At 43.0% G+C, this 27,923-nt stretch overlaps 2 protein-coding genes across 2 annotated transcripts in view; one reads left to right on the top strand and one right to left on the bottom strand.

Annotated features, from left to right (window-relative positions):
- UBR1 (ubiquitin protein ligase E3 component n-recognin 1) overlaps nt 1–550 on the bottom strand; it is a 114,287-nt gene extending 113,737 nt beyond the window's left edge. The window contains exon 1 of the mRNA XM_083167135.1: nt 32–550. Within this exon, the coding sequence (XP_083023261.1) occupies nt 32–94 (63 nt within the window). The 5' untranslated portion in view covers nt 95–550. The remainder of the gene's footprint in view (nt 1–31) is intronic.
- On the top strand, nt 24–27,862 carry TMEM62 (transmembrane protein 62). Its single transcript, XM_083167136.1, has 14 exons — nt 24–856; nt 3,172–3,283; nt 4,455–4,592; nt 6,509–6,554; nt 6,687–6,828; nt 8,383–8,507; nt 9,991–10,113; nt 11,514–11,669; nt 12,468–12,627; nt 14,832–14,945; nt 16,405–16,489; nt 18,764–18,868; nt 21,329–21,447; nt 23,822–27,862. Exons 1-14 carry the CDS (start codon nt 656–658, stop codon nt 24,146–24,148), a joined length of 1,953 nt encoding a protein of 650 aa, XP_083023262.1. The 5' UTR covers nt 24–655; the 3' UTR covers nt 24,149–27,862.
- Nucleotides 27,863–27,923: the final 61 nt, after the last annotated feature.

Here is a 27,923-nt window from a genome sequence, read left to right as displayed (position 1 = left end):
AATAGCAGGGGTGTATGGGACCATTCCTCACCATTGTGGGTTGAAGCCCGCTGCTCGGCTGCCGCTGTTCTCTGGCTTCTTCATCTTCGTCCATCTTCAGGGAACCCCACTATTGCTACTGCTGTAAAACAACAACACACGGCGGACGACCCAGCAGCCAGGACACCAGCAGCCGGGGTGTGGTTTACGACCTCGGGCGCGCCTTACGGCAGTGTAGCACAGATAGCAGGCAGCAAAGCGATTGCCCTGCAGTGGGTATTTTTAGTACAGGGGAGGCAGCAGTGGGGTAAATAGTCCTCGCGACTCTCAGTAATAATGTCAGATATACACAGCGTGAGGCTCCGTTACACACATATAGTGTGCTGGAGACACAGGGCGCCTGACGTGCTGTACTGAGCAGTTATGAGAAGCTGACTCTTTATTTCTTAGCTAATTATAAAATCTGTGATACAATATGCCGTACAATGTGCAGGTCCTCCCCAGCCAGGGGTCACCAGCCTACATGCATCCAGGTATTTGGGATCCGACGAGGGCTTGTCTATCCCAGCGTTCCGTCTATGGTATATGGTAACAGGGCGAAAGTGATGGATACGGAAGTGAAACTGACAGGAAGGGATGCCAGGAGTAGGGCGGGGCTATCGGCGTATGTGGCTGAATGGGCTGTGTGATAACCCGTTGCTCGGTCCGGAGGATGCTGAGGGTAGTGGGGGGCTTGGTGTTAGCGGTGCTCATAGCCATGATGCTGGGCAGATACAGCAGCTCGGGACGCAGGGCTCACCGCTCTGCCCGCTACATTAGTGACAGCACAATCCCGGCGCCGGGGAGGGAGCTCAAGAACATCTTCTGGGCTGTGCAGGTGAGACTCCGGGGTAATGTGAATACTGGGGGTTAGGCAATAACTGACAGAGCCTCCAACATGGCCCATTTCACTAGCTGCAGTACAGCATGCCTTCTTCCTGCCCCCCCCCCCCCCCCCCCTTACTGTGTGATTGCTCTCACCTGTGGTGATACACCTGTCAGCTAGTACGGGACAGGTGGCTGACACCATAGAGTGAGGGGGGAATCCAGGGGCAGAGCATGCTCTACTGTGTCTGATGAAAGGGGTCATGTTGGATGGTCTGAATTTATGTTTATAGTGTGTGTGGCCATTGTTAACAGGTGGATTGTTAAATCATCATGGAGCCATGCATTCTCAGGGGTAGATTTACCATCGCTTAGTAGTACTCTCTAGGTATGGCCAACGACCATTGATTACAAAATTATAGTGGCCAATGCTCAATACTTTTCAATTTATGCCAGAGTCCCCATTGGTAGTTTTACTTAATGCCCATCCCTGGGCTCTGATTGGCCAGCAGCTTAGTATTGACCATCGATGGTTGAAACATTGTCAATGGTTTTATACCAACAAGGTTAACCACCAATGGTACCATAGACAGAGACACACTGGCCATCACTATTACCAACCAATTAGCTTCTAACTGCCATGTTACAGACTGTGCTTGAAAAATGACAGGAGCTGATTGATTGGTACTTTATCTCTCTCCGAGCTATGATATATCTGACCCTCCTCTATTATCAAAGCTGTTCATTAGGACAGGTTGTTTTGAAAAGCTCAATGACTTTCAACATGACCCCATTGTATTATGCCCAATTTTTGTTAAGTCAGTAACTCAATTTGCTGCTATAGATATGGCCAATGGATGTAGTGCAAATCAATGACAAATTCTTCACCATCTGACGATCTGGTGAGAACATCTAGTTTTGGCAGATGCCAGGAGAGGGCTTTGTTGAGATGGCATGAGGGACTGGGGATGTTTTATTGGTTTGTCTTGAGACCAGTAGATCCAAGGATGAAAGTAATAATGCTACAGCATACAATGACATTCTATAGAATTGTGTGCTTCAAAATATCAAACAACTATTTATAATTTCTGCCAACAAATGACTTGTTCATTTTGGTGTCCAATATCTTGGCTGGCCTGCTCAGGGAACCCCGAGCTTAACCTGTCCAACCACTTTTGAGATAATTGGAGCGCAGACTGCCAGGTGTCACAAATACTCTTGAAGATCTAGAAGTGCGACTCACCAAAGCCACGTGACAAAATCTAGTGGGAAACCTTCCTAGAGGAACATGGTCCTGAGATTTTCTAGCAGCCATGCCTATACTACTGTGGTGTCTTTGAGTGAAACATGGGAGCAGTATTAAGCTGGCCATACAATAGTGCGAGTTCACCACTTTTCAACGGATCAGGATGAGAAAGTGGAAAATCGTATGTGTTTTGTCTCCGATTCGATGCGTGGTCTTGTGCGCATCGGATCAGAGTCATAAGGTGGCCATACACGTCCCGATGCGTGCTTTGAGGTGCGCGCTCCTGTGGCACCTCATCGCACAGTACAAAAAGTATGTGCTGCACATACTTTTTGTACTTAGTTTTCATCGCATCGCATGCACAACGCATGCACATGCTAGTTAAGCACAGAACACACGCCCGCCCGCATCGGGACGTGTATGGGTGGCATAAGATTGGACACGCTGCACGTAAGATCTGTGGGATGAGACAGCCTACTGCATTGGTGAATGATACGATCTACCGGATACAATTTATCGCATGCAATCCTGCCGCCCGGGAAGATTCTGGGTGGTTCAAGGGAAATCTTATGCGACATCTCAAAGTTTATAGCCAGCTTTAGGCCCATGCCTTGACTTTGCTATTGCACACTAATGCCACAATCCTGCCGTTCCTTTAGGGTCCGAATTCGGCACCATTTTTGATGGTGGGGGTCTGGGCATTCGCGAATGTGCACATGTGCAAACTCCCGGTGTGAACGCCTTTGGCGAGTATTGCACTGTATTGTTTGCACTGTGAGGGCAGGGGACTGGAGCAGGGAAACTGCCAGCATTTTATGGGCAAGCTTGACCATGCCTGCTCATAGTGGGCAGCTGACGTCAGAGCCCGCCCCGAATTCTGCCATCTCCAGCCAGGAAAAAAGTCAGTTCAGGTCAGGACAAAAAAAAAAACATGAAAAACTCATGTCGACATTTGGACTGTCAACTTTCCCTTTGTCGACCTTCAGTCAACCCAATGCATGTTGACATAAATAGGGTTGACCGAGTGACCATATCCTGTTTACTTTTTGAGTTCACAGTATAACTGTTTCCCAATGTTGCAGGTGACTGACATCCATGTCAGTAAGTTTCTGGATCCTGCCAGGGTGTCAGAGTTTGAAGCCTTCTGCAGTGAAAGCCTTTCTATAATTGCACCATCGCTTGTTCTTGTAACAGGTAAGAGAGCGTCTCTTTGCAAAACAATACTGGATTATGAGCAATTTGGGTGAATTTATTATTAATAATAATATTATAGTTTATTTATATGGCGCTGCAAGGGTTCCGCAGCTCCTGACAATACATAGATGAGCAAAAAAACCAAGAAAATAACAAATTGCATAATAAATAGTTATAGTAATAGAAAAGCTTATTTTCAAGCTAGGTGCGGGGTCCATAGAATAATCACATCAACACTTACCCAACCTGGCAGAAGGAAAGGAACAGACCAGCACTCATTGTAGGTGAAAAAGTAATGGTTTGCAGTAAGAAGTTACAGCATGGTGAGCAGTGAGAACATCAAGGCTGACCCCACAGCTGTTTCAACTGGAGTCCTTCCACCCCTGACGAAAACTGGAAGGACTCCAGTTGAAATATATATATATATATATATATATATATATATATATATATATACATATTTCTAAGAACAGCGCATGAGGATAGAGGGCCCTGCTCGTGGGAGCTTACATTGTAAATGGGAGGGGCATAAAGACAGGAGTGACATAGAAGGGGCAGATGTGAGCATATACAGAGATTCGGATGAGCGATGGCTCGGTTTAATGAGGAAGTGGGTCTTGAGAGCCCGTTTAAAGTTTTGTAGGGTGTTGGAGGGTCTGATTTAGAACATATATGTGTATTTGCCATTAAGGTTTCAGTCCAATTAGCAGGAAGTTCACTGGCGGTGCTGTATGCCATATTTCTATAGTGCATGGTCTTACCTTTCAGTCCTAAAGTAGCAACATCTGATACTACAAGCTGAGATCACAGTTGCCACCCTGTGTTTCTGGGTTTTCTAGCACGCTAGCATTGTTATAGTTCTCCCCCGTTCTCCTTGCAAGGGTTCTTTCTCTTGTTGAGAAACCTCATCCGGTCTACTGACATTTTTGATATGTATTTATTTATTTATTTATTTATTTATTTATTAGCAGTTTCTTATATAGCGCACACAGATTCTGCAGCGCTTTACAGAGAATATTTGACCATTCACATATGTATGTGAAACTTAAGCAACTGCCTGAATATGCCGCACTTTACATAAACGATTAAATCTATATTCTTAGATCAATGATTGTATATTGGGGGCTTGTTGTAATCCGGGATTTATTGCCTTAGTTGTATGTCTTTTTAGGTGATCTGACTGATGGTAAAACAAAGGACAAGTTGGGCTCAGACCAGTTTGAAGAAGAATGGCAGATTTACCGGTCCGTGTTGATGAAGTCGCGGATACTGGAAAAAACAAAATGGATCGACATTCGTGGAAACCATGGTAGGGGTGCAAATCCTGTTTATCTGCCCCTGCACACCCATTCATGGGAACTATAGTGTTCATTCTAGCACCCGCCATATTTGAAAACCCATGCAGTTCCTCTTCGCTGTCTGCTGTGGTGTTTCTAGCACAGGTCTGGTTTGCATATCAGTGCTGATATACAAACCACACTCTGCTAGAAGCACTACAGCAGACACCCCAGGCAGAACTGCATGGGTTTTCAAATATGGCGGGTGCTAGAATGAACACTAAACTTTTTACAAATAAATCATAACTTGCCCTCCTGCAATCCTGCGCCATCTCTAAATGCTTATACGCATTGAATGTCTGTCAGTGCTCAGATTGGTGCATAGCTCCCGCCCTCCACCAATCAGCATGCTGATAGCCACTGACTGTCTGGCTACAGGCTGTGAGGCAGTAAGAGAATGCTGCCCTTTCACTCTGATTGTGTGACCACTGCTCGGAGTCCCCTAGGACTGTGATGCTCCGGGCAGCTGCCCATTGTGGCTATATGTTAAGATGGCCCTGGCTACATTGTAGAGACCTGCAGGAATGCCCCATCCCCCTCAGAGCTCTCACTGGCTGCCTGACTCCCACACAACCTGTCGTCCAAGCTACTCTCGGGGAAGAGCTCTTATAACCTAATCTGTTAATTAGGGCTGCATGTTCACATAATTCTTCCCGGAGCCCTGGCTGTCAGCACCCAATGTTATAACATCTATGGTGGGGGGGAAGGGGGAGGCACGAGAAGGAGTGCCTCCCTTCCAGTCTGTATCATTTACCTTTTCCAAAAATATATTATTGGAGTAAGACACAATATAAATAAATATTTGTGTAAAGGAAAAGATATGTGCCACTGAATTGTTGCAGATAGCATAGGTACATGACCGCACAATAACCGCTAAGAATAGATGCCGTGAGAAAATTGCATAACATGACGGCATATGAGATGGGGCCAACACAATGGGGCCGATTCAGGATTGCACGTAGCGATCTGAATTCAGCCCCAGCCTCGATGGCCGGGCTTTGCGCATTTCTGCACATGTGTTTGAACCCCGCCAGTGAACGGCTTCAGCGAGTTACACAGCCACCGGGCCTTCCCTGCGGGGAGGGAGGGCCTAGAGCAAACATGGCTGTACCAGGGGAACGGACAGCATTTTATGGGCGTCCCCTGGGAACGCAGGCGGGCTGGGGGTGAGCGGCTGGTGTCACAGGACGTCAGCACCCTCCCTTCGTCCTAGCGCTCGTAAATAATAGTTAGATCAGACTGACTTTAATTTACAAAGGCGGGGCTAATCATGTGATGGGCGGCGACCACCAAACGATGTCTCCTGCTAGCAGCTGCATGCGAGGGGGCGTGTTCTCATACACATCCTATCACATGGTACCGAGGGGATTCGAGTTCTGGTAAATAAGGATTCATATTCATTTATATACTGCATGGTCAATATGTAAGGAATAAGGGCCCTTATTCTGGTTCACTCGCAATAGCTAATTCTCTCTCTAATGGACAAAACCATGTGCACTGCAGGTGGGGCAGATGTAACATGTCTCACCTGATAGTTACCAGATGTAACCTGTGCAGAGAGAATTAGATTTGGGTGGGGTTTTATGTCAAAGTGAGATCTATATTGCAATGTAAAAATAAAGCAGCCAGTACTTACCCTGCACAGAAATAAAATAACTCACCCAAATGTAACTCTCTCTGCACGTGTTACATCTGCCCCACCTGCAGTGCATATGGTTTTGTCCATTAGAGAGAGAGAATTTGCCTTTGCAAGTGAACCAGAACAAGGGCCCATATTCCCTACATATTGACTATGCAGTATATAAATGAATAATAATTTACCAAACCTCTCCATCCAGTTCTCCTATAAGTAAGGGTGCTGTTGTAACGTTTATTTTCTCTGTTGTAGATTCATTTAACATTGCCGACCTGAGCAGCATCAAAAACTTCTACAGGTAGATCACCATAAAATGTCACTTCCTGTTTGGGCGCGTCGCTGAGATCTCACGAGAGCTGCAGCTTACTTGTCCCTCGGCAGCAGTTAGTAAGTTAGAAGTGAACTAAAATATATTGTGTTTGTGTTCTAGGAAATATTCAGGATGGAAAAAAGAAGGTTCCTTCCACTTTGTTCACCGTACCCCATTTGGAAATTATTCATTTATATGTGTGGATGCGACTCTCACCCCAGGACCTAAAAGACCCTACAACTTCTTTGGCATAATTAATAAGGTACCAGTTTTCCCACTAGTCTGTATTGTACCCTGCTGTACCTTGGGCAGTAGAGGGCTCAGAATAAAGAAATCTGTTTCTCTGAATCCATCTTGTTAACGCGAGTATACATTCGTTTTGTTAACTCTTGTTGAGTTGGTCCTGTGTCAGTGATCATTTATCTCTTTTATGGGCTTTTTGAGTCTTACCGGGTCTCCTATGTGTTCTATGTAGGGTTACCACCTAGTCCCTTTAATTCCGGACACATATTAATTACACAGGTTCTGTGGCTGGCTAACTTCAAGACTCCACTTCACCTGATTTTAAACTGCCACAGAACCTGTGTAATTAACATGTGTCCGGAATTAAAGGGACTAGGTGGTAACCCTAGTTCTATGGCCTCATGGGAGGTTTTTTTTTTTTTTTTTTTGTATGGGTGGGGGGGATTTCCAAACAAGTCTAGTTTGCATTTTCAGTATCACTCCAAGGGGACCGAATTCGTGCTCTTTCCGATGTTTTGGGGACTGCGCATGTGAAGCCCCCCTTCGGCAAGTATCTCGCTCACTGAGGTGTTTGCACAGGTAGGGGAGAAGGGCGGGCAGGGGGTTAGATCAGGGGAACGTCCAGTGTTTTATGGGCATCCCCATGAAGGATCTGGGCGTTCCCCTATGAATGCAGGCAGGCCGATGCCCGCCGGGGGTGGGCGGCTGACGTCACATGACATTAGTGCCCGCCCCCTCTACAGCGGACTAAATGTCAGTTTAGACTGAATGACTTTAATTTCCAATTGGGAAAGACATCATTGAAAGGTCGGAGACCATCCGAATGAATTCTCTCCCCTTCAGTCGCATGCGAGGCGATGTGTTCGCGTACATCCCCTCGCCTGTTACCAAGGGTATTTGGTGTCAGAGCAGTAATGAATTAGGCCCCTTGTACCTCTTGGTTTGGTTCCCTCCACATCCCAAGTTATATCTGTTCCCCAAACTGACATGGGGACCAAAAATCCTTCTGGATTTGTTTTTCCCATTTCAGAAATGTTTAAAAAAAAAAAAAAAAGAGATCCCTTAATTGTAGTATAAATATATATAGTAGTTAGTTCATAAATATCCAGGACTAATCCGTAATCGCATTGCCCGACTAACATTTATAATGTTGTGATAATAGACTATGTGATCAGAGCTGTCCTTCCATGGCAGATTCATTAGTTTTTTCCTCTTTCATTAAGCTACGATTGTTTGTTTGCTTTCTCTTTGTGTGTTACATCTGTGAAATAGTTATACAGTAGATGAACCATCCGCAAGCATTTCAAGCTGTGTTAGCACCTGGGGCAGGATCTGGAAGCTTGACACTTTAAAATGGCAAAGAGAATGGTATGGGGTAGGAGGAATGGGCAAAAGCAGGTTAACCTATCAGAATCAAACAATTTATCAGCCAGGGCTCTTGTGATGACCAATGGAGCACTTTGTAAAATGGTTATGAGAGCTGCCCCTGAGGGGAAAAAGCTTTCCATGTTTTTGTACCCATATAACTCCAGGTTATGTCATTTGTAATTAATCCTGTTCATCTGTTGTCTAGAATCAAATGCAGGCATTGTCTGTACTGGCCACTGAGAGTCTCCACAGCAATCAGTCTGTGTGGTTTGGTCACTACCCCACTTCAACTATTGTGTCTTCTTCTCCCGGTATCCGGACAGCAATGAGGTCAGTCACGTGACACTGTATACTGATGTCTGATAAATGAAACCTACAGTAATATTGACATTATTCTTCAAAAGGCTATCCCTCTCCCTAGCCCTGTGGTCAGGGAACAGGGGTAAAAATGAAATTCCTGGGGGTGATGGACGATCACACTGCCGAGACACAACCAGGCATGTATATGAATCTATATACATGCCCGGCTGTGTCTCAGCAGCACGACCGTCCATTACTCCTTGCATATAGAATCTATATATAGATTCTACATGCATGCCCGGCTGTGTGTGTTACAGTACTGTAGTGTACAAGGACCTGGCGCAGTGCAGTGCACCAGGCCCTTGTGTATAACAAGCTTCCCTGCGTGATGCCCCGGGCCCCGCCTCCAAGTTCGCCCACTTCTTCAGTAGAGAGGACTAGTTGCTGCACCATCTCTGCAGCACGCAGTCTGTAGTGCCGCTGTGGCGCTGCGTTTCTTTGCCTGGTTATAGGCTCCTGTCAGGGTATACCCATCTCTAGTCTAGGGGAAAACATTGCGCAGACTGTCACTACATCATCTTGTAATACTGACACTAATAGTTACCTGGGTGTCACATTATCAATGGCTATACCACACACAGCATGGCAGCCATTGATGATGATGATGATGATGATTACCATGTTTAGCTGTGTGTGGTACAAATTTTGTACCACACACAGCCATACATGGTCATCATCATCATCATCAATGGCTGCCAGGCTGTGTACCGTACTAGCAGGATATATCATCAATATCTGGGGGTACGGTGTGTATTACAATTATATGATTTCCTTCCTTTCAAATCAAGGGGGAAACGTTGGCGTATCTAAATATATTTTGTGTTGAAGGTAAAAAGTTCCCTGACCCCTGCTCTAGCGCATAACCATGACCCAAATATCCCCCTTCCCACAGCATAACCTCCCCAGTGCCTCATACCTCTTACTCTGAACCCTGGGTTATTAAGTAATGTTTCAAGCTGTGCTGCAGCTTCTAAAATGGTTTTCACACTGCAGACTGGACCTGGGTTATTGCTGGGTTGTCCCTATCCGACTGCAAACATGTTCCATACTGCCAGATCTGCTGGAGTTTAGATGACATCATCTCCAAGCTCAGCCAATCCGCCTTTCTGTTCTTTTTATAATGACGAGTCAGATGCCTTTGACACTGCAGCCTACCAGGGTCAAAGTCCCAGGGCACACAACCCGGGGAGACCCTTTTGCACCAAACCAGAACCTAGGTTGCCCCGGCAATAATCTTCACTTGTCTCATTAACAATAATGTCTACATTATGAACATGTAGGGATTTTACATATTGATGTGGTTTCAACATTTATTATTTTTGATGTTATGAATGTCTAGTTTATGTGACTGCAAATATTTTGTCTATGAATGTGGATTATGCATACTAGGAAACTAAGGAAAATGCATCCAAAGATGCCTGTTCATTGGTCAATCATGGTTTCTTATTCCTAGTTCAGCAGTAGCGTACATGTGTGGTCACCTGCACACTCTGGGGGGGCTGGCCCCAACCCTGCACAGCCAACACCAACAGGGAACCCTGGAGCTGGAGCTGGGAGACTGGATGATGAACAGGAGGTAATTGTTGTTCCAGTCCTGCATGTTCGTACACCCAACATTGACAATGGTTGCAATTATGTACTCCAGCGGATCTCCTATCTTCAATGATTGTGTGTGTGTGTGTGTGTGTGTGTGTGTGTGTCGCACAATCATACACTTACACAATTTGATCTGTTTCATCCATATGGGATGTGTCCAGGGAGTCAATGAAGGAGCTGGCAAATAAAAACTGACAACGACATTTGTGTGACCGTTGCTCCTATCCCTCTACATCCCAAGAGGCCATAGGTCCCATAAGAAATCCCTTTTACTGTCTGGGTTCCTCAAAGAGGAGGGTTTTTCACTTTCAGTCTTTTCAAGGCTCCATTTTTCCCAGGCCCGTGGCTGTATCTCGCTTGGTCTATTGGTATTTTTATACCTGCACGGTATATAAAATATTATATATTTTACTAGAGAGTTAGTCTGCTACTTTATTATTGCCTCTGTGTGAGAGAAAGGTGTAGTTTCACTTGCTGCCAAAAGATTACATGTTTCGGAGACACACAAACAGACACTAGACATTATATATTCTATATATACAGTCCAGAGATCGGCACTCCTCAGTTATGCAGGTTAATGATGCCGTGGAGGACATCCACTTTTAATAACCATGCAAATGAAGGCACTAAATATACTTACCTATATACCACCCCTGCCACCATGAAGAGGCTGCCATGGAAAAGAGGAGTGACGTCATACTGTGTGCTCCCGCAGCGGCCGGTGCTGACAGATATGTAAATCGCTGTCATGGCAACCCCTGTGCATAAAACAAATGTGTGTAGTACTTACATTAAAATATCATCAAGCAGATACAAACAAACTAAGCAGAAGTGTATATAAATGTAGTAAACATACATAGGTGCCCAATGGGCTACAAATATATATATATATATATATATATATATATATATATATATATAATCTCAAAGACGTCCTCACAGCTCCAGAGTCAGGATACTGTGAGGACGTCTTTGATGACTGGTCTTGAGAAAAGACACCTAGTGGCCGAAACGTAGACTGCAACTACAATACATGTAATGTTAGTTCCCTAATTAAATTCTTTCATTACAAGACTGTGGTGAGTGCCCCCATTGGATTACAATATCCTACACTGCTATATGAATGGGACACATATCTGTCACCTTAGAGGTGCACCCCAACAATTGATCAAAGGTGGTCGTGAGTGTGAAGTTCCCCTCCAAAAAAATAATTATATATATATATATATATATATATATATATATATATATATATATATATATATATATATATATATATATATATATATATATATATATATGATACAGCTTTTTCGATAAGTAAAAGTGTCACCCTTGAGTTGCTCTGCTGCACTCAGTGATTTGTTCCCTTCCTTGCAGATATCGCATCTTTGCCTTTGATCACGATCTATTCAGCTTTATAGACCTGCAGTATGAGGAGTGGCCCGCCATTCTCATTACCAACCCGAAATCTGCCCTCTACACAAACCCCGCTGTGGAGCCCTTACAACGGATCCTGTACTCCACACACATCAGGTATATATGTATTTTTTTTCTTTAATGTTCTGAATAAAATAGTCCAAACTTCATAGCCAAAGTATACTGTGAACTATGCTGCTGGCTGTAGGTGGGCACCTGTTGTGGGCATGAACAATGTGTGAAGACTAAGTAAAACCTACTTGTCCCTGGCAATATAGCAGTAAGCAGGCATAGTGTAAGGCTGGGTACACACTTGCCCATAGATCCGTACGTGCAGCACTTGGGTTGATGCCGGTATATCTTGTGGATACAGTTTATTACTGTGTATGGGTGACCTCCTAATGCGGGTTTGCTGCATTGGTGGCGAACCTCGCCATTTAAGGGAATTCTCGCCTTCCTCTGACGACAAGGATTTCCCTGCAACATTTAATACAGTGAGCAGTTAGGGGGTTTGACAGCGAGGATGGCTTGTTTTTGGCCATCCTAGACACACAACCCCCACTCTCCGGCGGCATTGAATTCCGCCCTAATAGTCTCAACCCCATGGCTACACAGTATACAAACTGTTTTCATTTATTTTTTACTTCTTTGAAATTACTATTCAGTTTAATCGTAATATGACAATTTTTTTGTATATAGAATACATTTTTTCTCTTTGATGCTTTTATGGGAAACATAATAAGTTGCTTTTTAACTATTATAGGCAACATAATACAAATCAGGGATCTTGGACAAAATATAGAAACACTTTTATTTTCACGATGATCTCACACTTAAATCATCATCTTGTTGTAGAGATTGACTAATAAACGCTGTATTACCATATGATGCACTTCATTCTGTGCTTCTGTTTAGGATCCTGGCCTTTTCCCTGGACACTATCATCTCGGTAACGGTCTTCATAGATGGCATTGAGCTGGGAGAGGCTGGTCACTCATCTGGTCCATTGTACGTCTTGGAATGGAATGCTGGAAACTATAACACAGGACTGCATGAAATAAAAGTGCAAGTGACGGTAAAATAAAGGCATTAAATAATAAGCTGGAGCATATGTCTTATACAGATGGAGCCAGGCTCAGTGCACCTGCCAGCATGACATATCTCTAGTGCTGGCGGCGGGGGGGCAGGTGGGGAGCAGTGCCGGCCCATTGCCAAGAATGACACGCGTGAGCCCCATTCTGGCGGATGGGGTGGGACAGCGCAAGGTGGCACGTGGCGCGCCGGGAGCCGCTCTAATGAGAGTGGCTCCATCTGTAGGTTGTGCATTTGATTATAGTTTGGTACAGTAGCTGTAACCTAACCCCTTTTTCTACTTGTGTATTATCACGGCGCCCATGATTTCCATCGCAGGGCATTGTACAACAAAAAATCGCATCGCATGCAATATGTTCGCATGCGATGCAACGCGATTGGACCCGATTTTTAATTGTACAGGCCCCCAGATGCCTGATTCCTATGTTAAATACCCCCCCAGACCCGATTTTTGATTGTACACCCACCCTGATGGGTAAGGACTATGTTAAAGCCCCCCCCCCCCCATTGTTAACGCCACCCCACTATCAACGCCAACCCGAAGCATGGCGAGCCCGCGATGGGCGGCGGTACGCGTCCTCCGACCTTTTCATACCCCCACTATCCACGTCGGCGTGGAGTTGATTTTATATAGTGTGGCGAGTGCAGCGAGTCACTGAGCCCGAAGCGTGGCGAGCGGACACGGATGACCACATATATTCCGCGGGGCGCGCTGTGCTCGCCACGCTTCGGGCTCGCCACACTATATAAAATCAACTCCACGCCGACGTGGATAGTGCTGGTATGAAAAGGTCGGAGGACACGTACCACCGCCCTTCGCGGGCTCGCTGCGCTCTCCACGCTTCGGGTTGGCGTTGATAGTGGGGTGGCGTTGACAGTGGGGTGGCGTTAAAAACGGGGGGTGGGGGGCATTTAACATACTCATTACTCATCAGGGTGGGGATACAATTAAAAATCGGGTCTGCGGGGGCATTTAACATGGGAATAAGCCGGAATAAATCGGGCATGATCGCGTTGCATCGCATGCCATTATAATGGCATGTGATATGACGCGATATTAAAATTTTATACTCAGCCCGGGGAAAGGCTCAAATCGGGTCCCATCGCATACCTTAATCAGTGGTATGCGATGCGATGGGTGCCGTGATAATACACAAGTACCCCCCTTTTTTCTGTAATATAAATGAACAGTCACATTATTTCACTGTTTGCCAGTCAAGGTAAGTATATTAACAATAAGAATCTATTCCCAGAGGACCGGATCCACACTGGCATTCTTTTCCATCCCAGAAACCATGATTAAATATGTATTTGGTGCAAGGTGGGCAGGCAACATGGACCCTTGTGAGTCCACACCACCCACCCTGACCTCTCTACTTGTAAGCCACCCCTGACCCAGGCTGTTGTGAATCACAGATGCACCGAGACACGCAGGTGGTGTTTGTACATCTGGTTACTAGTTATGCTGGAATTGTTATAATATTAATTGCTGATTTTCCTCACAAATTTGTGGGGGGTTTTTTTTATGTTTTTAATTTGTTGATTTGCCTTCAGAATTATTTATGCGCTTAAGATACTATTACATTTTTGTTCATAAAATACTTTACATCAGCAAGACAGCGCTGTTAATTTAAATAGTTTTCTCCTGGATCTAGAGCAACGGTTCTCAAACTGTAGGTCCTGACCCCAAAGTGGGTCCCGACCTGCTCAGCATGGGGTCAAGACTCCATGTTGGTGACCATCAGGCTGATGAATTTTCTAATCTCAGTCAGTGATTGAAGGAGTCTGAAACATCTGTTGAATTGTCTGTTCCTTCAGACTCCTCCCATCATTTTGTGCCTCCACAATGCTGCCATGTATGTGCCGTCTGCTGACTACACATGTGATGTGATGACCTTCTGCAGTAACTTGCTGGAGTCCTGTAATTAGTTTTATTGTCTAATGGGGTCCCAGAGCAAAATAGTTTGAGGACCCCTGATCTAGAGTATATTTTGTCCTGTGTAGCAGTACACATTGTAGTTCTTTTTTATTACCTTTGTTTCTACACTAAACTAATATTTATCAGGAGCGAGTCCTCTGATAGCCTCACCTCACGCTCGAGGACTGCTACGTATTGTATATAACGTGCTCTCAGCATAGACCATAGCACAGGTGTGCAGTGTTAATATTTTCCTATTTCTCATACAGGATAGAGCTGAAAGGAGTCAGACTAGAAGCCACTTGTTCAGTTTACAAGATGATGTGTCTGTCCGCTTTAGCCTGTTTCCATCTCTTATTCTCCTCACCGATCATTACCTCATGGTAAGTTACGTCTGCTTATTAAATTGCTCAAATCTTGGATGCAATAGAGAATAGATGATACTGTACATTGATATAGTTTAGTGCTTTGTCATGAGCAATGTTCTCTCTAATTTTATGAAGGCTGTGTGTGGCAAAAGATTTTGTCTATGCAACTTTTGTGCGTCACTTATATATAACTGGAAAATGACATTCAGCATTTGTGTTAACTTTACTTCAAACTGATATTAAACATTTAAACATTCAAAACACAGCACACAATGTAGTTAATGGGTGAAACACACATTAATTGAGTCCACAACTGCAAAAAGGGACCACTTCTGCTTTGTGCACTCTGTTGTTATGTCTGTGCGCACGCTCGTCGAGTTGTGTGCGCGCGCACGCGCGCATAGCTTAGAGGGAACACTGGTCATGAGCCTATATTACCCTTCCAGAACTGCATGAATCCCTGTTAGAAGTCAGGACCCTGCTGCCTGGTATTGACAACACTTGGTTGTTTCTGAGGTATAAAATAAAGGAGCTTATCTCAGGCGCTCCAAGGGTGGCAGCTGGGGTGTATCAAATAGGTCTAACCTTTAAGACCTAAAGAAACTGAACATGAGGGTTAAAGGGGATGGTACACCCAATCAAGCGCTTCCCTGTGAGGACACCACAGTGTTATAAACGGAAATATAATACTTCCCTTTCTATTTACTTTCCCCAAGGACGATCTCTATTGGTGGACTCAATGAATGGTTTCCAGGTGCATATATGAAACAAAAAAAAAACAAGAACACTGGTTGTCTATCTGTTGGTGTGTTCTCCTTTTCTATGTTATGTTGCGAGGTTCAATGGATGCGTACCTCACTTACATAATAATTAGCATAGTCATACATATAAAGGTATCTTTTTTGTGTAGAAATGGGTAGCGTACCCGTACTCACGATGTGGTGGTGGGTTCAACTCATATCAAGGTATCTTTCCCAGTCTTTTGTCCAAAGAAAAACTTATTTATTGATAAAAATACAGTGTAAAATACGGTGCAGGAGCGTGGCAGGTTTCTGGGTGGTTGACAGTGCAACCGGCAAAGCTTGATCCGGACAAGACAATACCGCTTTATAAGTCAGATACTCCTTGAAAAAGGGACTTGATGTCCCGAAACATGTTGGTCCATTTTTTAATCCACTTTGTAAGTGGGGACCGGAGATAAGGACTGCAGAGTGACTTACTAAGCGGTATTGTCTTGTCCGGATCAAGCTTTGCCGGTTGCACTGTCAGTCACCTCAGAAACCTGCCACGCTCCTGCACCGTATTTTTATCAATAAATACGTTTTTCTATGGACAAAAGACTGGGAAAGATACCTTGATATGAGTTGAACCCACCACCACATCGTAATATTGGGCTGATTTTCCAGTATCGCTTCCTTGGCATCTTGGAATATGCTGATTATTATCACTGATGACATGCTTGTCTCTTCCACAGGCTCAGGTGCTGTTTATTCTGATGGTGCTGAGTCAGCTTATTTTGCTGTTTATTTTCAGGATAAGAAAACGCACCATACTTAAGGGTAAGTTATAGACATTGTTCATCCTCCACAATGAAAATATGAATCTAAGCAACAATAATATTCGGGTCAGCACAGATGGTGTGATGGTTAGTATTACCGCCTCACAGCAGTTAGGCCATGATTCCCACCATGGCTCTAACTGTGCGGAGTTTGTATATTCTCCCTGTACTTGCGTGGGTTTCCTCCGGGTACTCTGGTTTCCTCCCACAATCCAAATATATACTGATAGTCTAATTGGCTACCAAAAATTAACCCTAGAATGTCTGTGTGTGTGTACATGTGGTAGGGAATATAGATTGTAAGCTCCACTGGGGCAGGGACTGATGTGAATATTCAAATATTCTCTGTACAGTGCTGCGGAATATGTGTGCGCTATATAAGAAACTGTTAATAAATAAATACTATATCAAATGTAAAAATTAACGTTGAGAAATTGGCTTTTAAAGGCATGCTAACTACACTTACTACTTCTACAGTATAGACAAAAAGCTAATGTACAAATAACCAAAACCTTTGCTAGTGATGGAGATAGAGAAGAGTGTTTTACAGATAAATGTCTGCCTGTTTTCCTGTCCATCCATCTTGGTTTATAATATTCAATCTGCCATATACACAGCTAAACTGTCTTTCATGCCTCCTCCTACTGTAGAATCCTTCTCTCCTCTCTGATAAGTGCAAGTAAAACATTTCTTTCCTCCTCAGGTCTGTTTATTACGTGTTTACTATTATCATGTTTTATTTGTTTTCAGTCACATTTTATTTTTCTTGAAAATAGTAGGGATGGAGCAGGGGATGGAGCATAGAAGAATCTTATTTTGAAGTTCACTCTAATTTAGGCTGTTTTTCATTTTAACTTCCACACGTTGGAGAATATTCTTTTTCCGGTAAATAAACTCTAAATTCTCAGACAGAATCTATAGGGGTATTGATATTCAATATAACATAAGATCAACAGATGGTAAGAGTAAAAGAGGAGGGATAGCTTCTTTGTAGGGCAAGGTAGGGATCAGAAGTTTCCAACGCGTTCCGTCAATGTGACTTCATCAAGACCGTTTGATAAAGTCACGTTGACTTATATATCATATGACCCTAACCTTAACTTGCTCCGGTGCCTTCCTTAGGAGGGTGACTCCCAAATACAGCAGCTGGGGAAAAGGCAGCACTCGGAGTCTTCGTAAGTGGTTAAACAAGTTCCAAATGTATTACCAATGTTTTGAGTTGTGCTCCCCTTCTTCAGGATGCAATCAAACACACACAAGCAAAAATTAAGTTAAATAATCTTACCTCCCCCATTCCCAGCGTGATCACCAGAGACTTGATCACACTAGGTCATGTGACTGCTACTGCTAAAGAAACAATGGCAACCTTGCTGAGTAAGGTTTAGGTGCATGGAACATTAAACTATGACAAAATGGAGCTGCACCGTGATTTTTTGTTTTGTAAGAGTGACAATGACAGGAAGAGAAGAATGGCAGTGCTCTACAGTGGCCATGAGTGGTACTGCAGTGGTTGTACTCTTCTAGAAGGGTTCTGACCTCAGGAAATAGTCACAGCTAGGGGATTTAACACTGCTCGCTAAGCAGTGGTCATCCATTGCTTAGGGAGCGGCTTAACACCGAACCATTTGCTCCCAAATACTGAAAAATACAAAAATTTGAATTAGAGAATTTATTAAATTACCATTTTGAGGGTTTTCAGAGTAAATTGTTGTCATTTGCTCCCTTACATTACCAGACTTTCGCTCCAGCCACAGAGATTAGACAGATAATGTTATATCGTGTATCCAGCATAAAGCATAGATTCAGCTAGTACTAGGTTGTGAAGCAGATGTGGCAAATATAATATAAGCCGCTACAATTGTATGGGGAGTCGGTGTGAAACTGAAGCTGCTCGCTGCATGCCGAAACAGGGCGTCCTTTCATCCCTTGCACTGATCGCGCCATACCTAGTAGGTAAGCGCACTGCGTGCGTTAAATGTTTACTTGATATCTATTTGATGTATTGATATTTCCTCCGTCTTTGGCTTATCTGTCTGGAGCCGTTGCATTCTTTCATTTCAGTGTATGTAACCAATTTATTACGGTCGTGAGACCGCAGCCGAGCTGAAAATGACCATATCAGAGTGACATGTTGGCGACTGTTAGGATGTAGATTATTTCCTGTAGGTTGTTCATTCATTCATCTCGCTGGCAAGACTTTTTTTTTTTTATTCTTTTTATTTACTTATATCTTAAAAATTTGCTGATGAAATTGCGCAACTGTCTCCATATCTAGGCCCCCCAGGATACGTCGCACAGGCCTCGTTCTCCATGCATGTACTGAGCAAACAGAACACTTTCTTCTACCCCATTTTATTGCTCAATCTATACACTGCACTAGGTAAGTAGAATATATCCTATTTATACCGAATTATTATCCGTAATGTTTATAAAGAATATGGGTACAGCGTTTCTTTGACACACAGCCGTATTCTTCGCATTTGCATTTAATAACCTGCACTTCTATTACCAACACATTTATTTTGGGGCTAACAGGAAACCGATGGTATCACCGAGGAATGGAAGTAGAAATCTAGATCTTCGGAATAGTGAAAAGTCCACATGTGATCTGGGAACCGTTCTGATATTTACTTAACAGACGTTTCATTTTTTCTTTTATTTAAATATTTATATTCAGTAGATAAATAATCGATGCGGCAAATATTTGTATACCATTGTATTTGTTACTTAGCCTTAACTGGAGTGTTCTTTTGATGATAGGATCCTATATACCAGGATACCAAATATACCAAATAAAGTTGCCGGCGTCCTGCAGTAGGCTCTGGTTTCAGTCATAAATTTCCTGCTGCCCTGCATTGTACTTCTAATCTCCTGGATTTTTCTGTATCTGCCAGAAGTGCCACAAATGAGTTTATTTGCAAGAACAGTGATTTACTGTTTTGCTATAGCTGCTCAGGAGTCCCTGCTGATGACTCACATTATGCCTCCTTTGTGGGAACCCCTGACAGGGGAGAGAGACAGATGCACATAGGGTCTTATCTGTACTGGTGTGCTCTCATCCATAGCATGCTGCTGCTGTTAGTGAGATATGGCTTGGGGTAAGAACTTTTTGCTGGTAATCTTTCTTTAGTTAACCCCTTACCGACGTTTTTGCCTTCCTGACAGAGGCCTTTTTTTCAAATCTGACATGTATCACTTAAGTGGGGATAACTTTTTTTTTTGCTTTTACTTATCCCAGTGATTTTGAGATTGTTTTCTCGTGACACATTGTACTTTAAGTTAGTGGTAAATTTTGGTCGATACAGTTTTTTTTTTTTGTGAAAAATACCAAAATGTCGTAAAAAAAATTGAACATTTTGCAATTTGCAAAATGTTAAATTTTCTGCTTGTGAGACAAATAATCATACCACTCAAAATAGTTCATAACTAACATAGACCATATGTAAACTTTATGTTTCATTCATTATTTCAACTTTCTTTTATTTATTTTTTTGGACACTAGGGGGCAGCAGAGTCAAAATTATATACATAACACAGTAAACGCTGCAATTTGCTGTTCACATTTAAACAGCCAATTGCAACGATCGCCGATCGGGGGGGGCATCGCTGCCCCCCCTGGGCAATGAGGGAAGATGTCTGCTGTCAGGGACAGCAGACATCGTCCCTCTGTCACCGCGTCTCTAGACGCGGTGACAGTTTAAAGTCATGACGTACATTTACGTCATGTGTCGGGAAGTACATCCCGACCATGACGTAAATGTACGTCAAATGTCGGGAAGGGGTTAAACACATCTATTTAAGTAGAGTATCTGATGTCCATTATGATTTGGCTAATGGTATGGAAACTACACATCCAATCAATATAGGTAGTGTCTACAGATTGCAAACAGTCCAGTGTTTACCATAAAAAAAATATTTAATACATTGAAAACAAGGTCATATTGCACACAAGGTCATATTGCACACAAGGTCATATTGCATAGGCATCACATTAATCATGTATATTGTGCCGCATGAGAAGAAAATAATTATCATAGATATAGATACTGTATGTATAGATATATAGTTGTAAACAAGTGACACCATATTGCAGGCAGTAAGTCAATACTTGTAGAACTTCCCTAAATATATTAAGGGAAATTTAGATGGGAAGTAGACTTCACATGTAATGTTGCTATGGGCAACCAATCAGATCCTGTCTACTATCTTCTATTGGGTGCTAAATAAATAGTAGATTCTGATTGGTTGCCTATAGCAACATCACATGGGAAGTTTAATTCCCATCTTAGTAAAGTTCCCCATTGCTACTAATGTCACATAGAAATATCTTTCAATAAGCATTTAAGCATAGACGCCCATATGTGATGCTAGACACGCCCTTGGCGCAGATGGTGACAATCCCCCCTCAACTGAGCGCGGTGCATTCTATTGTTATCTCCTTGAACCTACTTTTCAAAAGTAGGCAAGCATGGAAAGAAGATACACATCTGTAGTGGTTTATATAAAAGCACATTATTTAGAACTATATTAAAACAATTTAAAATGCGTGCAAACAACTTTTATTATGAGAACAATAAAATCCACTTAGAACCTTTTAACCAGATGCTTTCATTTAGTTTGAATGAAGATATGAAAATCTTGTAGAGGAGTAACTAGAGGAGTAACTAGAGGAGTAACTAGAGGAGTAACTAGAGGAGTAAAACTGCAAAACAGTTCGTTGTGTTTCATCTCACTGTAGCTTTATGACTTCATCATGACAATTGGTATCTATTATTGTATCTATTGTGCTCTTCGTTCATGTGGTCCAGAACACTTTATAATAAATCTTCTTTAATTTCAGGTCCCTGGTTTATTGGAGAAATAGTAGACGGCCATATGGGAGCTTGCTTTGCATTTGGTGTTTTCATCGGGGGTCATTTCTTAGATGGAAGCCTGACGTACATAGTGGGAATAACACAGGTTTGTGATGGTTTAGATGTGCGCATAAACATGATTTGGTAGCAAAGTAATTGATAACAAATTGTCAGGAGGGCGCCTAAAAGAACGAGTTTCTTTACCAAGCAGCAGTAAAGAATTGGGGTCAATCCCCTATAGAAAAAAAGTGTATACTGCACTTATAACAATTGATTACAAACGTGATCTGTATATATTCCCAGTTTTTAATAATAAACTAATTTACATGAATAAAAAAGTATAAGGAATAAATAAAACAATTAAAAAGTCTATAGTTGGGTGCAATGGATTACTGTAATAAAGTCACCCGCTAATCTTGATTTAGAAATGAGTCCGCGTCATACCAATGTGTCCCAGTATAGAGTTTTAGTCATTACAAAGTGTAGGAAAGTGGAAGTCCAGGTACCTTGGCATATGCGTTCCTGAGGTGGCGTTCCTCTTTGGAGATGGTAAGAAGCTGTATGGTGGCAGCAAGCTGGTTTATACCTTTTCTCTCACTCGCTTGATGCTAGTTTTCCGGTAGAGGTTAACTTCCACAGTGGTACTGCAGATGACAGAGGATAAGGGGACAACCGGAGGTAGATAGTCGTAGGCAGGTGATGATTGCTCTTGTAAATGGCACCACACAACCAACTCGTTTTGCTATATTGAGACAGCTTGAAAAAGTGCATCCCCCACACACACACACACACACACTCTAGCTTTTGCTCATTGCTCGCAGGGTGATTGACATTTTGCTGCTGGTGTTTTCCGTGCATCCCCCAGGAAACGCTGGTGTTCCCCATCCATTGGGAGGGACATGACATCCGTGGCCTCCTTCTAATGGCCTTCGCTGCACTCCAGACTCACTCAGCGCTGCGAGCAGGGGGAAAAACCATTCAACTGTGAATGATTTCCACCCTGTATGCACGACTGCGTATGCTTTCAAAGGCTTCCTGCTCCAAACACTTGCAGCTCAGCGAGCTGGTCCATTGTGCAGAAGTTACATCTTCCCTGCATGTGTCCAAGGCAGGAAATCTGCAGAACCATGAAAGAGGTTTGTGTCCCTGTTACTATCAGCACCACTGTACCTAGACAGGACACTGATCTGAAGTCACAAGTTATAAATGTGTTATGAAGTCTGAGGCACTGACTGGTCCATATTTAAGACACTGTGGATTTTGCAGCCTTCTGCTACTGATAGTGTATACTTCACGCCCCTGCCTGTTGGAATATGCAGCCAGGGCGTGTGTACACGAATATTAGTTGTATATTAAATACAGTTACATTTATACTGCAGAAGAGGCATGATGCACCATATTCTGCCGTCGCCCTCCCTATCTAGTGCTTGGGTTGTAAATCACCCACTTATATTGCTCGGTACTTTAGACTGGCACAATGTCACTTCATGTGCCAATCAGACACCAAAGACGAATACGTTGAATTGCAGAGAAAATATTATATTCTTCCTTTTCGGCAAATGCAATTTGAATGCATTTAATTGGTATTTAGCCTTGTTTCTCCTCAATGGTTAAAGCTGCCCATAAGTTTTAAGTACCTTAATGGCCATGATCATACATCTCCCCTTATGTCTCATTCATGGTCATCAATGCACTTGCACCATGCATGATATTACTCATCACCAATAGAAGGCCAATGTAGCTGGCGACTGAGCAGCACTGTGAGTAAGGGATGCCCACAGCAGCTGTGCTTATTTCATTGTTGTCTCTTATCAAGTAGTCGGAAGCTAAAGAAGCAGTGGTGAATGTTATATCACTGTACTAATGCTGAACTGCCAGTACGTTAGAGATGTATTGTAGTATAGCATAGCACATGTGACTCTGGGGAAGCAGAATAAAACTTAGCTGTCAGTGTGGTCCTGCTATTGTGAATTTGCAGCCTGAGGAGGTCATCGGAGATGCATGAGAAAGGTAAGACCGTAGGGTTGGTACCTACTAGAAGAGACTTCTGCTCACTGGAATGTACTTTCCTTTACTTGTATCTCTGACTTAGAGGTTTATTCTGGTTAACTCCTTCTGGCAAATTCCTTCTTAGATGGACAAAAGCATGTGCACTGCAGGTGGGGCGGATGTTACTTGTGCAGAGAGAGTTAGATTTGGGTGGGGTTTTACTTCAAAGTGAGATCTATATTGCAGTGTAAATATAAAGCAGTCAGTATTTTCCCTGCACAGAAACAAAATAACTCGCCCAAATCTAATTCTCTGCTCATTTTACATCTGCCCCCACTGCAGTGTCCATCTAAGAAGGAATTTGCCAGAAGGAGTGAACCAGAATAAACCCCTTCTTTAGTGTAAAGGTTTATAGTAGTAGCATTACTATGCTCCTATAACGGTTTGCCTGTTTTTGTCTAATCTGTTTTGTATTTTTTGACTGTTTGCAGATGATGTTTTTTAACATTCCCATGACGGCTTACCTGTGCTGGTGTCTGCTGCTGCGGTGCAAAGGCCACGGCTTCTTCTCCCACCTCAAGCACAGTAGGAAGGTTGTGTGTGTGCCCATACACATCTCCATGTGCCTCCTGCTGGTATGGCAAGTCTTCTCCTGCTTCTTCTTGATGTTGACCTACGGCACGTTAGCGGCTTTCCTCTCTCCAATGAAGTTGTGGCTGGTGGTGGCCACATTGGTCTTGGGTAGGAAAGTTTGGGTATTCAACTCTCCTGAGCTTCGATCATATGCAGATGACCTGAAAAATTGCCACAGCACTTGACTTGTTCACTTGATCGTGTTCTTTTAACAGATGGACAAATGTTTTACCTGGTTCTATTTGACATCACAAAGTCTGCTGCAAGCCACCTTTTACTGGGACATTTTACTTCTCTGGATCCAGGCCTGTCGTGGTCTGTGTCATCACTAATTCAGAAAGTCCGTTCCCTAATCAAATAAGTTACTGGTTCATCAAAAGCAAGCTAGCAGAGGCAAATGTAATGTGTCGGCCAGATTTGCACAAACAACCAAGCTTGCTGGCAGGTGAAGTCCAGAAACGCTGCTGACGTTCCTTCTGCACCATTATTTTCCTGTGGTTTCTGTATTTTGAGTGATGTAGAACCGTTCTGGGGAACTATACTGCCCTCCCTTACTGGTGATGGCTTGGTGCAGTCACACAGTCTGTCCCCGGAACCGTCTCTTCACTTCATGCTGCTGATCCCGTTTCCTAGTATGAAATGCTCCTTGTGAAGTTCACCACTCTTCTTGCAGACTTTGTAGATTGACATTTGGACGGAAAAGGAAATCTAATGCAAAATATATTTCTAAATTGCAATATGTTGTTTAATTCTTAAACAAAATAAGTCTTGGGGTGAGATTTATCAAATCTTGGAGCGGTAAAGGCTAGATTTTGCCCATGACAGACAGTTCGCCAGTAATTGTAATTTTTCAATCACCGCCTGTAACTTGGTATTTAAAGCAGAAGCTGATTGGTTGCTATGCGCAGTTTACTTTTATTTTATACCTGAATCCTCAGTTTTTTTGCTGGAGTTGGGGGGTTCCATTGTGACATAGGGATGGCCATAAACCATCAATTATTCAAAATCATTGATGGTTTATGGCCGATGTAGAATAGTTTTGTCATTGATTGGGGAGAACCAGAAGGTTTTCCTCCATCGATGTCAAAAAAAAAAATTCTAAGGGGCCCAGGACATGGAGCATCACCCCGCCATGAGACCTTTGAAGCCTTGCCCCAAGTTATGATTGGCCCACAGGCCAATCAAATAAAATGGATGACCATCCATAGGTAAAAACAGAGATTGTCATCCATTGCGTAGTATGCCACTATCGATGCCCAGTTGCACTATTACCATCGATGGCAACAATGCCAACCCTACTATGAAAAAAAGTCTCAAGCCACAATCTTGCTAGTAGACCTTTTTTCACAGCTTTGTGTTGCTGGATCGCTTCTTGATGAATGATTTTGTGCCAAGATTTCCCGGTAGTACAGATATTAAAGAACGGCCAAACGTGAACTGGACGTACAGGTTGCAGCAGTCCGTTCTCTGTGCAAACAATGATTTGTAACTCTCCGCTTTTCTTTGTGCTGGTTATTCTGGAGTTTCAGATGTAAGCATATATTTTTATCTCACCAAAATTGATACAGACTGTAAGGGAAAAAACGAATAGAGTGGGAAATGACGAATACAAATTATAATTCACACTTCTTTTAGCAATATTTGAAATCATAACTGGTCTAGTTCCCATTCAGGGCACTACCTCATGTCCTCAGCTCTACATGTAGAGCAGTCTGCACACAGCCTCACGCAAAGGAACCGCGCTTCGGACGCGACGTGATGTCAAATACATCTGATTTGGGGCGATTCGTCTGATTTACTCAGCCCAATCCATCGGAATTGGGTGAAATCAGGCCCAAATTGGACCAGTGAATGGGGCCTTTTCGATTTTTACAGATTTTTTTTTAAATGGGGGGGAAAAATTGTGGCCAAATTCTCACCTAAAAATATTATTTATATATTTTGTGACGTCTGGGGTATCTTTCTCCATAGAGCGGTCAGGTTTTCCGTATTTAGGTCAGGGGTGGGCAATAAGCGGCCCTCCAGCTGTTGAGGAACTACATATCTCAGAATGCCTTGCTTCAGTTTCAGCATGACCATCTAGTAAATCTAAGGCAAGGCAGGCTGGGATGTGTAGATCCTCAACAGCTGGAGGGCTGTTTATTGCCCACCCCTGATTTAGGTACTCAAGCAAGGGTCACTATACAGCCTGTCCAGATTAAAACATACAAAATGTATGTTTTAATTACCCGAATACAGCTGGTCTAGTTCCCATTCATTGCACTACCTCACTTCTTCAGCCCTACATATAGAGGGTATACACACAGCCTCACGCAAAGGCCCTAATTCATGTTTGTATGCAATGGCCAATTATGATCACAATACGTTTACGCAAAGGTACCGCTGCAATCTCGCTCACAGTGAGGATTTCATTGTAAAGCGATTGATAGGAAGTGACCATTTGGAGGTGTTAAGAATGCAGATGTATCATTTCCATTTTAGGGGTGTGTGACAGCTGCAAGCTGGAACGCACTACTGCTATGTCCTGTTTGTGTAGCCATAGACAAACCCTTATTCCCGGGAGTTACCTACTTTTGGATTTAGGCTGTAGAAGTGTTTCCCTCTCTCTTCATTTTACGTCGACAAGTTCACTTGCTAATATCAGCGTTTCCGTAGCCTACAAACCCGCAATTGCATTTGCGTAATAATATGATTTAGCCCCAAATTCTTGCCTGCTTCCCGCAGGTGTAGCTACTTGTTCTATTGAAGTCTGCTCTTTAGCACTTTTAAAAATGAGTGGTGGTGGGGATAATATAAATTATTAATAATACAATAATTACTCTATTCTAAAATATTTATTTCTTCATTATACACCATAAATTGTATTATGAGCACTGATTTCCCCCCACCGCCCTCCCTAATACCTCTTCTATACTGTAACAATATGATTACTTGTGTTCATTCTAGTACCCTGTGTCTTTCCAAACCCATGCAGTTCCTCTTCCCTGCCTGGGGTGTCGCTCTCTGCTGTGTTGCGGTTTAGCACAGGTCTGGTCTGCATATCCGTGCGTGCTAGAAACACTACAGCAGACAGCGACACCCCAGGCAGGGAAGAGGAACTGCATGGGTTTTGAAAGATGCAGGGTGCTAGAATGAACAAAAATGACAAAATGTGTTTAAATCTTTAATTTTATATTGATGATTGTGCTGTCAGTTGCAAACTATCATACTGGAATGTAGCAGAAAGGAACCCTAATTTAAAATGGGTGCTATATGACTTTCTGACTGGTGTGGTATGACGCTTAGACAGTTGAGACTCCGATGGTCATTAGTCCGACATCGGAATCCCAACTATTGCATGCCCAACTGATAGGGGCTGTTCTCCCTCGTGGGGGTCCACGACCACCATTGAGAGAGAATATAATTGGCAGCGAGCTCACAAGGGGCTTTATAGCCTATCGACGTTGCGGCAGTCGAGGTTCCGATGTCTAATTAATGACCGTCGGAATCTCAACTGTCTAAGCATCACAACCACACCCTTTAGAAAGAGCACATTATTAATGCTGTTATGATTGTACTTTGTGTTTGTAACGTAAAAAAAAAAATCACTAAGAACAATGAGTAATATATGTTTGTCTGCAGTTCCATATACTGTATTATATTGTTGGCTAGTAAATTACACCATTGTGTATGAATACTGGGGTACAGCTAACTATGCAAAGTAATGTCACACATGACAAACTATAGGATAGTGACAGAATTGAGAGTGTTTGTTTACTGTATGTGTATAAGAGGTTACTTGGATTTGCCATGTTTCATTATAGAATACAATGTTTTTGCAGATGTGTATTTTTTCTTTATTACTTTTAAATGTATGATCTGGAAAATGTAAAGTACAACAATACTAGTTCCTGCTGTAATTACTGCTCTGTTGTGACATTCTTTCTCCTAAGGGTCTATATGTCACCTGTGCTGCTTGCA

This window comes from Crinia signifera, chromosome 12, assembly GCF_055691185.1.
Source record: "Crinia signifera chromosome 12, ASM5569118v1, whole genome shotgun sequence".
In the NCBI taxonomy this organism is placed as follows: Eukaryota; Metazoa; Chordata; class Amphibia; order Anura; family Myobatrachidae; genus Crinia; species Crinia signifera.
The sequence above is the reverse complement of the archived record's forward strand: the minus strand, read 5'-3'. Positions and strand labels throughout refer to the sequence as shown.

Coding starts and splice junctions, on each gene's coding strand:
- TMEM62 (XM_083167136.1), top strand. CDS start 656: ATGGGCTGTGTGATAACCCGTTGCTCGGTCCGGAGGATGCTGAGGGTA. Junction 4,593..6,508: donor CGACATTCGTGGAAACCATG/GTAGGGGTGCAA, acceptor TCTCTGTTGTAG/ATTCATTTAACATTGCCGAC. Junction 14,946..16,404: donor TCACCGATCATTACCTCATG/GTAAGTTACGTC, acceptor TCTCTTCCACAG/GCTCAGGTGCTGTTTATTCT.